This window comes from Pipistrellus kuhlii, unplaced genomic scaffold (genome assembly GCF_014108245.1).
Source record: "Pipistrellus kuhlii isolate mPipKuh1 unplaced genomic scaffold, mPipKuh1.p scaffold_m20_p_2, whole genome shotgun sequence".
NCBI classification, from domain to species: Eukaryota; Metazoa; Chordata; class Mammalia; order Chiroptera; family Vespertilionidae; genus Pipistrellus; species Pipistrellus kuhlii.
In genome coordinates this window covers 53212490-53228462 of record NW_023425515.1, presented here as the reverse complement: position 1 = coordinate 53228462, position 15973 = coordinate 53212490, and the positions used below count along the sequence as shown (strand labels likewise).

The 15973-nt window shown below is 35.2% G+C and overlaps 1 protein-coding gene across 8 annotated transcripts in view; it reads right to left on the bottom strand.

Moving 5' to 3' along the window:
* Positions 1-15973, bottom strand: part of GSK3B (glycogen synthase kinase 3 beta) — a 180612-nt gene that overhangs the window by 152471 nt on the left and 12168 nt on the right. For 5 of the 8 annotated variants that reach the window (XM_036447141.2, XM_036447137.2, XM_036447139.2 and 2 more), the window contains exon 2: positions 3455-3505. The exons of 2 other annotated variants lie outside the window; for them this stretch is intronic. In XM_036447141.2, the coding sequence (XP_036303034.1) occupies positions 3455-3505 (51 nt within the window). Of the gene's footprint in view, positions 1-3422; positions 3506-15973 lie in introns of those variants that run through there. One more of the 8 variants, XM_036447143.1, reaches the window with a different exon arrangement.

The following is a 15973-nucleotide window of genomic DNA, read 5'->3' as shown; positions in this document are numbered from 1 at the left end:
ATGGGAAGACACCTGGACATTCTATAGATTGTTGATGGGGCCCGGGATATTGGCAGAGTCATGTTAGTTGCACTCCCGCCCTGGGAGTGCTGAGATGTTCTTAGTTCCTGACTAATGAGTGGGTAGAACCTGGGCTCTCCCAGGCTCCTTGTTTTCCTGTGAAATCCCTTGTTGGATTGGAGTATAAAAAGATGTGCTACATGGCTTAGGAGGTTATCAGTCAGTCTGTCTCTGCAGCAGAGGAGGTCAGCAGCCCTCCCAGCTCCCAGCTTGAAATCTATTTCTATGTCTTCTCTCTTTATTTCTAGTATTTCTCAATCCCTGGGCACCTCCACTTAGAACCGGTTCATTCATCTCTCTTTCCATGCGGGACATGGAAAAGGGAGATCCCTGCAGCTTCAGGTCCCCGCAATTAACGTTTTACTATATCAAAAAGATAAAGATTCTCAATAAAACTCTAAAACATTTCAAAGAATTGCGTAATTTATTTGATAGAAAGAAGTAAAGAATGATTAAATTTATGGTTAACAAAAATTCTAGAAAAATTGCATTCTATCTCTCTTTTAAGAACATTAGTCTCATATATAAAAAGGTGAATATAGGCTTTCTCAGACCATGGCACAAAACCTAACTTCTTGCCCTCCAAGTACTGCCCTTGGTTAAATTACAGGTTACCCACTTGTTTTGATACGATATTCATGAACCTCACCATGTTACATTAATTTCCTGCCCAAAACTAGTCTACAACTCCTACCCTCCTTTTCTTTTTCCTTCTCCCTTCCTCTCTCCCCCCCCAAAGTAAAATATATGCCATAATTCTAGTTCAGCTTTTATCCCTCTTCTTTTTAAGTATGTTTTAGCATTCAATCCAAATATAAAGGGATTACAGAACCACCTCAAGAAATACAGTGTTTTCTAAAACCTCTAAGAAAAACCTTTCCTAAACAGCTATAACAACCAACTAATCTACCTCAGGAAATAAGTCTCCTTGTTTATACAGGGTGGGACTAAGGTAGGCTTAGAGTTGTTTGTATGGAAAATAATACAATCTATATATATAAAACACTACTATGCTAAGTATCTGACTGAGTGGTCGGCTGACCACCAGGGGGCAGACACTTTGACCGGTAGGTTAGCTTGCTGCTGGGATCTGGGGCGATCAGGGCTGGGCGAGACGGGACCACATCTGTAAATCTACTTTTTCCCCATGTGCAATAGTGCAAATTCTCACTGTCCTCCCAGACACATGAAATCTACAGTATGACTATTTTAATCTATTTCCTTTTCAAAAACAGTAACACTCCTCTAATCAGGAAGACTTCTAAAAACATCAAGCTTAGAAAATCAAAACCCTGGAGACAAACAGAAAATAATTATTAACAGCTAATACGTATTGACTCTATCTACTCTGTGCCACACTGCGTTTTTCATGCATTACTTCATTAATGACCCTGTGAAGTAAGTACTATTATCATTAGAAGAAAGTCAAGTTCTGAAAGTAAGTCATTTATTCAGATTCAGGGTTACTAATTATTGAAATTAGGATTCTGAAGCAATCTAACTATACAGAGCTCTGCATTCTTTAAGTGAAAAAGCAATCAGAACCATATGTATTACAGACCAAGCTTTAAAGAAGCAACCCCCCAGATCTTCCTTACAATTTACAGTACTGATTAATATTAGTAATCTCATTCAGAGCATAAGTCTAACAATTTGGTGATATAGATTTCCCTGTTCACAGTTATTAAGGTGCAACACATCTGACAGTTTCTTTTTCTTTATTTTTTTTAATATGTTTGGGTTTTGTTTGTTTGTTTGTTTGTTTTCCAGAGAGAAAGAGATAGAAATATCAATGATGAGAGAGAATCACTTATCGGTTGCATCCTGAATGCCCTCTACTGGGGATCAAGCCTGCAACCAGGGCATGTGCCCTCAACAGGAATTGAACCATGACCTCCTGGTTCATGGGTCAATACTCAACCACTGAGCCACAATGACCGGGTCAGATGCAGCACATTTGTAAAAGCAGGTGGCATTTACTACTAGAACCAAACCACATTAATGAGATGGGGAGATTGGAGGGGAGATACATGCACACACAAGGAAAGATGACATTTATTATTAAAAAGGTACTACATTATCATATTAAATAGTCCTAAGCTGTTACATTTTAGAACTTGGCTGTTTCTATCTTTCAGAACAGTAAAGTACCTGATATTCATGACAACTGAAGTACAGCAGTTCCTCCAATAATATCATCATTTCATTATAACATTAATGAGATGTTATAGGGACTTAACTGCTGTTTATATCAATTGTCCTATGGCAAAACTGCTTTTCTTATACAGAATTTTGCTTAAAATTATAGAATCTATCAACTTTGAGAACTCACTGTACTATAAAATGGTATCAAAAATCATATTCAGCATTATCTAAAATACAGATTTTAGAACAATTCCTACAGAAGTTTGAAATCATTTTTCTAGAAACCTCAGGATGATAGTATTTCCCCATCTCTCAGTTCAATCTCTTCTTCCTTAGAAGATAAACATTCTCAACTCCCTGTTTTCTAACTTTCACACCCTAACTTAATACTCAAGCTTCTCAAAGAGTAACCAATACTCATTATCTTCCACTTCCTTACCTCTATACTCTTTGCTGTAGCTCTATATCCAGCTTTCCAGTTAAGTTATTTTTGCTAAAGTCATTGGTGTCTCCTTATTCCTAAATCTAATAAACAGTTTTCAGGTCTTATTTGACTTTTTAAGCAGGGGTTTTAACACTTCAGGTCACCTTTTCCCCTACCCTCCTCATCTTTTAAATTCTAGTCAGTTGTCTTCCACATTGCTACTCTCCTGTTCCCCTCTACCTTACTACTTTTTGCTGGACTCATTTTCCTCTGCCTGTGCCTCAAATGTTGGATGGTCCTTGGCCGCCTTCTCTTCTGTTAAGAATCCTTAAAAGATGATCTTAACCTCCATTCAACTATGCTATATACTACAACTCTCTTGCCCACACAACTCCCCTGGCAACTTTCCAAAGCCTCCCACTCATCTCCAGGCTGCTCAAACTCAACATGGCCACAAATGAACTGATCTTGGAAAGCCAAAGAATAGAGCGTTGAAAAGAGTACATGTATATTTTGTTAGCAGTGGGGGATGTTCCCAATTATCCCCTGGGTGAATGATTTTATTATCCTAACATCATTATCCACCCAGTCTTTCAAGACAGGTAGCTGGGAGTCATGCCTGACTCCTTCCTTTTCTTGATCCAAAGAGCCTATCATCATCAAATACTGAAGTAAGGTTGTAAAACATTAATATTTTCAAATTCCCTCCCTTCTTTTTACTCCCTCAACCTTTCTCAACATTAGCTTGTTTAGCCTTTCCCATAATATTTATAATTGCTTACAGCTATCATACTTATCATATAACATGTATATTTCTTCATTAACCTGCAAACTTAGTGACAGGAAACCGTGTCTTGTTCTTTTTATCCAATGCACCTAGGAACACATAAAGAGTAATAAACATAAATCTGATGAATGAGTGATTCCAAGAAGCTAAGTAACACCTCAAAAGATGTACAATTTATTAACAGTAGAGTAGGAATTTATGTGTAGCATTTTTCAATAATTAAGTGCCATTATAGTACAGCAATAATAGCGTATCAGCAGTACTTTGCATATTAAGTGACAAAATATTCTTTTCTTATGTTTCTATGTGTGTTTTAAATTTTCTATAGTGATCATACATCACTTTCATAATCAATGACAAACATGAATAAAAAATCTTTTGTTTTTCGGAACAATATGTTGTGAAATTGGAAGCTGGAGTGGGGTGGAGCCATTAGGAATCTAAAAGAAAATACCAAAAAAAGAGGTACTGCTTTAATGGAACTTAAGTTAAGCTCACCCAGTAACTGTAAATAGGTGTACAGTTTCATCTTAGCCAGTCAATGACTTACATACAAATGGATCTTTCAACAAAAGATGTTGGCTAATGGGGGGCAGGGAATATATGAAAATTTATCTCAAATTCATTTTCCAGATATAAGTTGTCATCAAAATACAAGAGGAGAATTTAAGTGTATATCTGTATCAGCCATTTCAAAGTGTTATCTGAGTCTCTGGACCCTTTTAGGGGGCCCATGAGGCCAAAATTATTTTCATAATAATAAGATGACATTTTCTAAACATGTCCTCTGATAAATACTGCAAGAGTTTAAATGCAGAGGCAGATATGAGAATCCAGCTATCTTCTATTAAGCCAGAGACCTGCAAAACTGTAAAAATTCTCAATAATCTTTTTATTAAGGAAACTACCGTATAATGATTTTTTTCATTAAAAATGCTTATGGTAACATGTAAAGGACTTATTCTTAATAAATTAATAAATATTTATACATTTCTCAGTTTTCATTTCTAATGTGGCAAATGTCTACAGATTTAATCCACATGAAAAAGGGCTCTTCAGGATCCTCAATAGTTTTTTAAGAGTATAAAGGGATCCTGAGACCAAAAGTTCAAGGACCGCCAATTTAGAGAGTTTGAGGAAGGGGTAAGCTTCTGTAAGCATGACCCCAAAGCAAGATCAACCAATAGATATGTTGAAATAAATATTTTAAACTTCTATATATCCAAAAATAAACATAAGCAGATTACAAGAAAAGTTGAGAAGTTGTGGGGAATACAACAATGGGTTCATAGTATCAATAAGGAAAATACAAACATCCACGAAAGCACTAAAGTAGGAACGAAGACATTTTGAAAACTAATGGAAAAACAGTGTAATACACAAAAACCAACATACATGTAGAAAAATAAATCTCGGACTTATTAGCAATCAAAGCAATTTAAATTAAATCTGACTACGTAAATCAGCAATGGTGTTTAAAAACTGTACCAAATTCAGTAAGAATGCAGGGAAACAAGGACCCCTATAAATTACTGTTAGATAAATAGTTACAACCTCTCTAGAAGGCACTACAGAAACATGCACCAGAAATCTTAAAAGTGTACCTACTCCACAATCTCCAATTTTATCCCGATGGAATAAAAACATACCCAAAAGTCTGCTACAATATTCACTGACACATTATCTATAATTGCAAAACAGAAAACTAGAAACAAATGTCTACCAAAGAGATGGCTGAATGTATTATATCATTCCATTGTGTGGAGTGCTTATCTGATGATTTTAAATGTTGTATATGGAAAGACATCTTTATTAGGTTAAAAAAAAGGCAGTTAAAATTTTGATGATTCATCTCAATAAAACACATCTATGTGCAAAGAACTAGGATGTGCTAGGAATTTGTTATATGCCAAGCATTTTATATGCATTATCACATTTAACCTTCAGAACTCTATGATATAGGCTGCTCTCTCTAAACTTCCATTTTCTCATCTGCAAAACTGAAAGAAGTAATTTGCCCCAAATCATGAAAACTTCAACTCACAAAAACCATTAGATATTGAGGCCAGATTGACTCTAGGTCTTACACTCAAACCTGTATTTTGTTAAATACCACATATATGCTGAAAGGTTAACAGTAAGTCAATACAACTATTTCCTCACCCCAGCTATCTTTTTTCTCTTTTTCTTTTCTTTTCTCTTTTATGTTTCTTTCTATAATGAACTTTCTTGAGATTTTTAATTTAAAAAAAAAGAGTATTTTTATTTTGAAATACCAAAAGCCAAAGATTCAACTTGTGGGGAGAGGGGAGGACTTTGCAGCATAACTTCCAAATTCAGTGCATCTTGTTAATTAACATTCTCTACAGACAAATTAAAAACATATAAACAATATCAGCTTCCTTTGGGAAATTTCACAAAAAGTTTATGGACTTCAGCATCAATAGACTTCATTTATGAACCTTAAGCAAATTATTTAACCTCTCTGAAACTCAACTTTGTAAAATACTGATACTATAATAATTCCTATTTCTCGGGGCTATGATAAGCACTATGTTAAAAGGATAAAACATGTACAGAATATAAAATATAATAAAAAAGCGAATTCTTTTAAAAAAATACAAACTGTAACTCAATAGCAAATATTAAAATCATGCTGTGATTAAAGACTTTTCAATAGTTAATAGATCATTCTCATTTTCAATTTAAATTCAATCAAAGCCAAAAATACCCCCCCAAAATAAATTATCCTGCCTTTTGAGAGGTCCCAAGCCTAAAAGAAGCACTGTAAAACAAACATTTTTATTGTTTCTTCATTACTGAATCTATCCTACTTGACTTTGTATCCTCAGGAGTCTAGCAGAGAGCACAGCATATAGTTGGCCTAAGTGTTGGATGAATAAATTGGAGATCTTGGAACACCTAACACTCTGTCTAATGAGCCCCATTATCACTCACATCTAAAAGCTTTCACACAAAGCTGCAGTGATCATTAACATTCAAGAACAGTTTTGATTTCAACAAAGCAATCATGCAACAAATTTCATCCAACTCCCTTTCCCACAATATCTTACTTCCAAACACACATACCTAAGAACACAAAAGTTCCTGGGATGAATGTTAGTCAGAGAACAAGATATTTCTTAAACTTTAGCTCCCTCACAAGGGTCAATAAGGCCAGAATCTCACAGAAAGCTAAAACGTTTTTCCTGTACTTATTAGTCTTTCTTGGTATTCATTCAGCAAAACATAATAATAAAAGCATAATATGCTAATTAGACTGGACAGCCAAATGACCTTCCAAATGCCCTTCCAGATGACTTTCTGGATGAAGCTGGTGCTGCAAGGGCCGAGGCAAGCCACCATGGCTGCGAGGGCCAAGCCCCTTGCACAAATTTCGTGCATCGGGCTTCTAATAGTGAATAAACAATATCATCAATTAATAATGAAATAGTCCCTGTTTGGGCATTATTCAGAAAATAATTCAGAAATTTCAACTTGTCCATAAGTTTAATTATATTACTAGACCTACAATGAACAGCCATACTACAAAGAACTAGGGAACCCTAATTTTCTGTAAATACTTCAATTTCACCTCCACCATAAATAAAGCATTTAATTATTCTAGAAATACTGAGTGCCCACTACTGATTATTCAAATAATCTCACAAAGTGCCAGGCATTGTTCTGAGCGTTGGGAATACACAATGAACTAAGGAAACAAAAATCTCTGCACTCACTGGAGTTTATATCTTAAAATGGAGAGGAAGAACAGAAACAAACTGAATAAGTAAATTACATATTACCAGGTGCTAAATGTTTAAAAAATGCAGAAAAGGAGAATGGAAAATACAGGGTCAGGGAAAGTAGCTGCTAAAATAAGGGGTCAAACTGCAAAATAAACCATACACAGCAAAGAACTGTTTAAAAAAAAAAACAAGTCTTTATAGATTTACATTTTAAAATCTTGATGATAATGGGGGAGGCCATCAATGTGTGGAAGTAGAGGGCATATGGGAAATCTCTGTACCCCCCAACCCTCTATTTTGTTGTAAACTTAACACTGCTCTAAAAAATAAGTATTTTTAATTAAAAAATAAAATAAGAGGCCAAAGAAAGCCTCACTGAGAAAACTATTTTAACACATTCTTAAAGATGAAACTAACATAAACAAAGCACACATTCTAGTCCTACACAGATCAGACTCATTAGCATAGCAGCAATCTGGTGAACTAATTTTCTCAATTCCTGAAAAGGGTAAGAGCAAGAAAGACTCAGAAGACTTGAGAAAAATCAATTCTCAAGAAGGTGTAAAAATACCTCCTCCTTAGCTCCTTCACAAGGGTCAATAAGGCCAGAATTTCATGCTCCTCGCTCCCCCTTCTCATCTCCCTCTCCCTTCCCCTCCTCCTCCTCCTCCTTCCTCTCCTCCTCCTCCTCCTTCCTCTTTTCCCCCACCCACCTCTCTCTTTTCATTTATGATAAAACTTCATGGCAAGCAACCACAAAATTAACATTTAAAACATTTTATTTTGCCATTGCCAGGCTTCCAACTTGAGTTACTTAAGCTTAACTTTCTATCCTTTTCCATTTCTAACACTCCAAAACACCAACAAATTAGCAGAAATCAAACACCACGCTTCATTTTAATCCATATTTTATTGATTTTAGGAAGAGAGGAAGGGAGAGGGAAAAGGCAGGCAGGTATGGAGGGAAGGAGAGAGAAATATCAATGTGAGAGAGATAACATCAATTGGTTGTATCTAGCAAGAGCTCCAACCTAAGACCAAACGAAGACCAAACGAGAAACATAAGGCATATGACCTGATCAGGAATCGAACCTGTTTCCTTCATGTGCAATGGATTACACTTTAACCAACTGAACCACATTGGCCAGAGCTAATCCCTATCTTATGTGTTCACAAGTTACTTTTAAATTTAAATTGTTACTACCGTGTTTCTCGAAAAATAAAACATCCTCCAAAAATAAGACCTACTTACAGGTTTCCTTCTCAGTGAAATATAAGCCGCCGCCCCCCCCCCCCCCCCCCCCCCCCCCCCCCCGCTAAACATGAGAGATATGGTCCACTGATTCTGAAAGAAATGGAGTCACAAGAAATTCACTAGGAAATTCAGGAATTGGATTGTTATGATGATGTTCCAGAAGATGATGACATGATTGTCATTGAATAAATGAGTAAATTCTTAATACTGTAGGATTCACAGTTTGTCTGGTTTGTGTTCACCAACTACCGTACTACCGTACCGTATACAGGTAATAAATTTCCTTTATTTTCATTTAACAATAAATGTGTACCGTATTTTTCTTCATGGAAAAATAAGACATCCCCTGAAAATAAGACCTAGCACATCTTTGGAAGCAAAAATTAATATAAGACACTGTCTTATTTTCGGGAAAACAGAGTACTAGAATTCTATTTTAAAGGTGCTTAGGGGATTTACTGTTCAAGAATCCAGAAACAAATACTTTTGCAAAACCAAAGGACATTTAAAAAAATAACTTAGATTTGTTCATAGACAATATATGTTTAGTAAAAATAAAACAATAATAAAGCTAATATAATATTTGAATAATCCTATCTAATAAAAGAATAATATGCAAACTAACCATCACTCTGCTATACCAACCAGCCATGACCACCAAACAATCAGAGTAAGTATGCAAATTAACCCCAACCAAGATGGTTACTGCCACAGAGAGCAGGAGAGAGGCTAGGGTTGCCCCGGCGATAGAAAAAGCCAAGCTTCTGCAGCCCTGAACGGCCTAGGCCTCGACTCCAGGCTACAAAGTTTCAATTATATAATAGAACGTAAACAAAACCAAACAGAAATGGCCGCAGCCAAGAAGCAAGCAGGAGGCTTGGCTCCACTCCAGGCTACGAAGTTTCAATTGCAGAAGGTAAATAAATTCCAGATACCAAAGTTTCAATTGTAGAAGGTAAGTAAATTCCAGTTTGGGTCTCCGCGTGACCAGACTGCAAACCACCACAGGCCCATCGTCCAAGCCGCCCCCCCCCCCCCCAGGGAACCCCCACCCTGATCCAGGACACCCTTTAGGGCAAACCAGCTGGTTCCCACCCATGCACCAGTCCCCTATCCTATCTAATAAAAGAGTAATATGCAGATTGACCATCACTTCAACAAGATGGCTGCCCCCATGTGGACACAAGATGGCCAGCAGGGGAGGGCACTTGAGAGGGACCAGGCCTGCAAGGGAGGGCAATTGGGGGTAATCAGGCAAGCAGGGGAGGGCAGTTGGGAGGCACCAGGCCTGCAAGGGAGGGCAGTTGGGGTTGATCAACCCTGCAAGGGAGGGCAGTTAGGGGTGACCGGGCCGGAAGAGGAGGGAAGTTGGGGGTAAACAGGCTGTCAGGGGAGCCGTTAGACATCAATCATGCTGGCATGGGAGTGGTTAGGGGGTGATCAGGCTGGCAGGCAAAAGCAGTTAGGGGCAATCAGGAAGGCAGGCAGGCGAGCAGTTGGGAGCCAGCAGTCTTAGATTGTGAGAGGGATCCCAGATTGAAGAGGGTGCAGGCTGGGCTGAGGGACACTCCCCTCCCATGCACGAATTTCGTGCACCGGGCCTCTAGTAGGATTATAAGTATAAATATACATATTTTGAAGAAGTTGTTTTATCTTTATATTGTTGTAGTCAATGCAATTACACTGCACACACTCATTAACAATGTGTTGTTTTACTCATCCTTATTATAAACTTATTCCCATATTAAATATTCTTCTATATCGTTTTTAATCCTACTGCATAAATACCATAGAATTGTTTAAAAGATTAAATAAGTACCGTATTTTTCGGACCATAAGACACACCGGACCATAAGACGCACCAGTTTTTAGAGAAGGGAAATGAAGAAAAAAAGATTCTGAAACAAATAGTGTCCTAAAATATTTTATGTGCATTAAAACCCAACATCACAGTCATAAACACATATAATCAACCTTGTAAAGTAAACAGCAGCATTTAGAACCATTTTAGAGCCGGGCAAGTAAAATAACTTTTTTTTTAAAGTATATGTGTAGGCTATATTTGGACCATAAGACGCAGGGACTTTTTCCCCCCACTTCTGGGGGGAAAAAAGTGCGTCTTATGGTCTGAAAAATACGGTATACTGTATGGCATGGTGGAAGCACTATTTAAGTAGTTTTATTATTATTGGTCCCAGGATAAAATTTTTATAAAAACTCATGTATATCTAAATTTGTGCACATACCCTAAATTTTTCTTCTTTAAAAATAAAGCCCCAGAAGTATAACTCAAACTCTGCTGAACTACCCTCCAGAAAAAATATATAAGTTTATTTTCCTTCAGTAACACATCTCCCAAAACCCTATCACCAACTATTATATTTTTAATTTTTGCCAATGTGACTGGAGAGCAAGGGTGTTTTTGCCTCATTTAATTTTTGTGTTTCATCATTTATACTGAAGTGAACACTCTTTCACATGTTGACTAGTTTTATTTCTCCTTATGTGAATTGTCAAAATATTTTAAAGTGGCCCGGCCAGTGTGGCTTGGGAGTTGAGCATCAAACTATGAATCAGACGATCACAGTTCAATTACTAGTCAGAGCACCTGCGCAGGTGGCAGGCTCGATCCCAAGCAGTGGGCTTGTAGGAGGCAGCCAATCAATGATTCTGTCTCATCACTGATGTTTTGTATCTCTCTCCCTCTTCCTTCCTCTCAATAAAAATGTATTTTAAAATGTTTTTTTAAAGTAAATTAACTCCAATATTCATGGTCAGAAGAGTCATATATTAAATTTCACTAAAGCGCATGCACTATACCATTCTACATAAACACATTTGCTTTCATAATACACTTTTATAAAGAGAATTATATGCATTCATTCCTAACTCTCAAGTTTGCATCTTTCACTAATATTTTAAAAACAAAAACACGACTGCCAAAGTCAGAGATAGGGTTCAAATTAAAGTCTTTAAAACTACCTAATTATGCAACACAACATCTCAATTAATATATTTATTTAAAAGAATAGAGCATTGATACAAAAAACGTTCACATATTAACAGTGAAAAAGAAACAGAGAACCGTTTGTATAGCATGATCTAGATATACTTTATATGGTGAATATTTTAATACAGAATTGGGAAGAAGAGAGAACCAGTTGCTGTCCTAGGTGCTAGTAGCCCCGTGGTGAGCATGATAGGCAAGGTCTTTCTTTTCCTGTTTTCCTAGAGCTTACATTGAACTCTGACTGTTAATAGATAACCTGACTTTATTTGGATTTACTTTTAGTATTAAGCCACAATATATTACAACAATACAATTTTTCTCAATGGCTTCCCAAATATAACTTTGAATCTAAGGAAAGTAAAAAAGAATATAGCTAAGATACTACTTTCTGGATTTTAGAGCAGGAATTATGATATAGAAAATGTAGGAAATTACACACACACACACACACACACACACACACACATACATACACATTACCTAGTATTACTGAAAGCAAAAAGCCTCAAAATCATTTTTGTTTTATTTATACTCAAATTCTTTTTCATTACCCAAATCTAAAGTTCAATTGATAACATATTTCATTAAAATATTTAAGTTGCAGAATATTGATATAAACCTAATTTTGTTTAAAAACTATTTGTAATAGTATATATAAATGCTGTACACTCCTAAGAAATGTCTTGAACTAACTTACCATAAATTTCTGGAGATAAGCATAGGCAGAAAGTGGACTAATGGGAATCAAAAAAACTTCACACTTTTTATTGTATATGCTTCTATACTGTTTGAGTATCTGTGGTAAAATAACATCTTTTTGATAAAAATAAGAAATAAAATACTTTAAAGTTTCAATGCCAGAAGAAACAGGCATTTGAGCCCATCAAAATTTCCCTACATAGCATCTTAATGTCCATCTAATATGGAATAACATGAATACAAAAATCATTGCTATACAGGTATAAAAAGCAGTAAGGAAGAGCTCCATACACTGTGATTTCCAGGATTTTTGTTTAGCAAAAAAACACAAAGTGAAAAGCAAAGTATAAGTTTTATCTAAGAAGGAGAGAGAAATATGAATAAATATACATATTTTTATTTTAGAACCATGTAAATATTTTAAATAATTATAAAAACAAAATTAAATCAAAATGCAAATAGGTTACTGCCAAAAATTGACAACAAAATGAACCATATATCAATTGACTTAACCTCAGAAAAATCATTTCAAATGATTTTAAGATAGTTATTTGAATATAAATTCCTAGAACTTAAAGTAATTGCAAAAATTCTTAAATTGTTTTCAGCAACTATTTTCTACAATATCAAAATAGCATACTACTAATGGATATATGTAAGTAATACATATGGACATATGTAAATAACAAACCACGACATTCACTACTTTCAAGATTTCAGCATAAAAGAAAAGAGCTATAAATATAAAGCTTAAAAAATTAAAGAGATATTCTAAACCCCTAATCTTATAATCAAATTTATAAATACTAGTGTGAATTCACGATGTTTGTTTCTCACTTAAATATTTATACAATAAATTCAGCAGTTACAGATTATAAAATCAAAACAAAATTCAGCCGTATATTTTTATACACTACCAATATTCTGAAAAGAATATTAAGAAACAATTCAGTTTACAGTAGTATTAAAATTCTTCAATTTAATAATATTAATTAAGAATAAATTTAATCAAGGCGGCATAATACTTGAAAACTATAAACCATTACTGAAAGAAATTAAAGAAAACTTGAAAAAACACAAAGACATCCCATGTTCATGGATCAAAAAGCTTAATATTGTTAAGATGTGAATACTACCAAAAACAATGTGTAGAGATTCAACACAATCCCTATCAAAACCCCAAAGTTCTTTTTTGCAAAAATGAAAAATGGGATCCTAAAATTTGTATGGCATTACAAAGGATTCTGAATAATAACAATAAATATATCATTAATAATAACTAAGTTGGTCTACTTAAAACTTCTCCAATTCAAAACTTACTAGAAAGCTACAATAATCAAGAGAGAGTACTACTGGTGTAAAGACAAAAATATAGATCAATGGAATAAAATTGAGTGTCCACAAATAAGCCCATGCATCTATGGTCAACTAATTATCAACAAAGGTGCCAAGACCATTCAATGGGAAAAGAACAGGCTCTTCCACAAATGAAACTTAAGACAACTGGATCTTATTCACCTTACACCACATACAAAAATTAAAAACTATTTGTAGTAGTATGGATCAGTAACCAAATATGAGAAATTTATAATAATTAAAGTGTGATGTACTAATTAGACCAGATAGTTAAACGACGTTTCAGACGAAGTCAGGGCTACGAGGGCTGAGGCAAGCTGCTGCAGCTGCAAGGGCTGATCCCCTTGCATGAATTTTATAGTAAGACTATAAAATCCTTAGAAGAAAACATATGGGTAAACTTTCATGACTGGATTTGGGAATTCTTTTTCAGACATGACACCAAAAACACAAGGAGGAAAAAAGAAGTACCGTAGGTACATTCAATTTCATCAAAATTTAAAACTTCTGTGCATCAAAGAACACTAGCAAGAGAATAAAAAGACAACCCACAACATGGGAGAATGTGTTTTCATATCATATATCTGATAAGGGTCTAGTATTCAGACTAAATAAAGAACCTTTACAACTCAACAAACAGACAACCCACTTCAAAAAAGACGAAAGGACTTGAAAAGACATTTCTCCAAAGAAGATATACAAGCCCATAAAAAGATGCTCAACAGCATCAGTCATTATGGAAATGCAAATTAAAATCATGATATCAGTTCACACCAGTTAGGATATCCGTTATAAAAAAAATGGAAAAGAACAGGTTTTGGAGAGGATGTGGAAAAATTGGAACCTTTATACACTGAAGTATAAAATGGTGCAACAACTGGGAAAAGTGTTTTTCAGTTCTTCAGTAAATTAAACAGAATTACCATGATCCAGCAAATCCATTCCTAGGTAAATATCCAAGAAAATTTAAAGATTATTCAAACAAAAACATGTACATAAATAGTCAAAACAGCACTGTTCAAAACAGCTAATAACCAATCAACTGAACAGATAAACAAAATGTGGTATATTCAAACAATGGAGTATTATTCAGCCATAAAAGCCATGAAATACTGATACATGCTACAACATGGATGCACCTTGAAAACATTATCCTAAGTGAAAGAAGCCAGACACAAATACAAACAGCAAAATTAAAGCTACTTAAGAGGTTGGAGTATTCAGTAAAAGAATCCATATTGTTTATTTATATTTCTCACTCTATAGGAAAGCACTCAAATTGATATACTTAAATGCACTTGTACATCAGAGGCACAAAAAAGAGGACCTGTAAAAATTAAAAACTTCATAAATCCCCACAATACAATTATAAGTCTAAGTACATCATTATGATGGAGCCGGGCCTGTTCATATTTAAATATTATTATCTCTTTACGTTATGTCTTGCAGGATAAGCTACTTGGTAAAAATAAAGAAATTTATTTGTCAGGTTTCATTTTTCTAAATCTTCTATACTCTCCAAATAAAATCCTGGAAGGCTTGGGGGTACTATAATAGCTGGACAGGTTCAAGGTTTCAAAGGTACTATGCTTACTAACTAGTGCAACCTAACACGTAAGTTCTTTCATTCATTCAGCTATACATCCAAAGAGTTCAAAACTATTCAGCACTAAGGATCTAGTATAAGTGTCTATATCTGTGTCTCTTTCCTTTTCCTACTATTGTTCTTTCATGCTTAAACAAAAGCCAAGGTTTAACTTTATAATTTCTTATGTCAAAACTTAAATGTTGCCGAAACCGGTTTGGCTCAGTGGATAGAGCGTCGGCCTGCAGACTGAAGAGTCTCAGGTTCGATTCCGGTCAAGGGCATGTTCCTCGGCAGCTGGTCAATGTTTCTCTCTCATCTGTGTTTCTAGCTTTCTATCCCTCTCCCTTCCACTCTAAAAAAAAAAAAAAAAAATCAATAAAATATATTAAAAAAAAAAAAAAAAAAAAACTTACAATGTTCTGAGAAACATCAGTGATACCTTAATGACCTAGCAAGTCTATACCATGTAACCACCATGTACTAGGTGTACCAGTTAATAATGCAAATTTTGTAATCAAAGAAAACACCATATTTTCAAGAGAAACAGCAAAAGTGCTTTATTCAAAGTAAGATCCATCATTAGCTACACATTTCCCCATCTTTCAGGTAATTTTTGGATACCTTCCCAATAGAACTTTTCTTGTTTTGAGGCAAACCATTCAGAAACTCAATTTTCCATTCTTTGTACATTTTGAAGTGCTGCTCAGAGAAGTGCTGCTCAGAAAGTGCGTATGCCATCAATCAAACAAGTGGTAATCTGAAGGATAAGGTGACCAGACGTCCCACTTTTGGCGGACAGTCCCAATTTATAACAATTTGTCCCTCATCCCATGGCGTTTTTAGAAAGTCCCGATTTTTGGACAAATTGTTAAAAATCGAGACTGTCCCACCAAAAGCGGG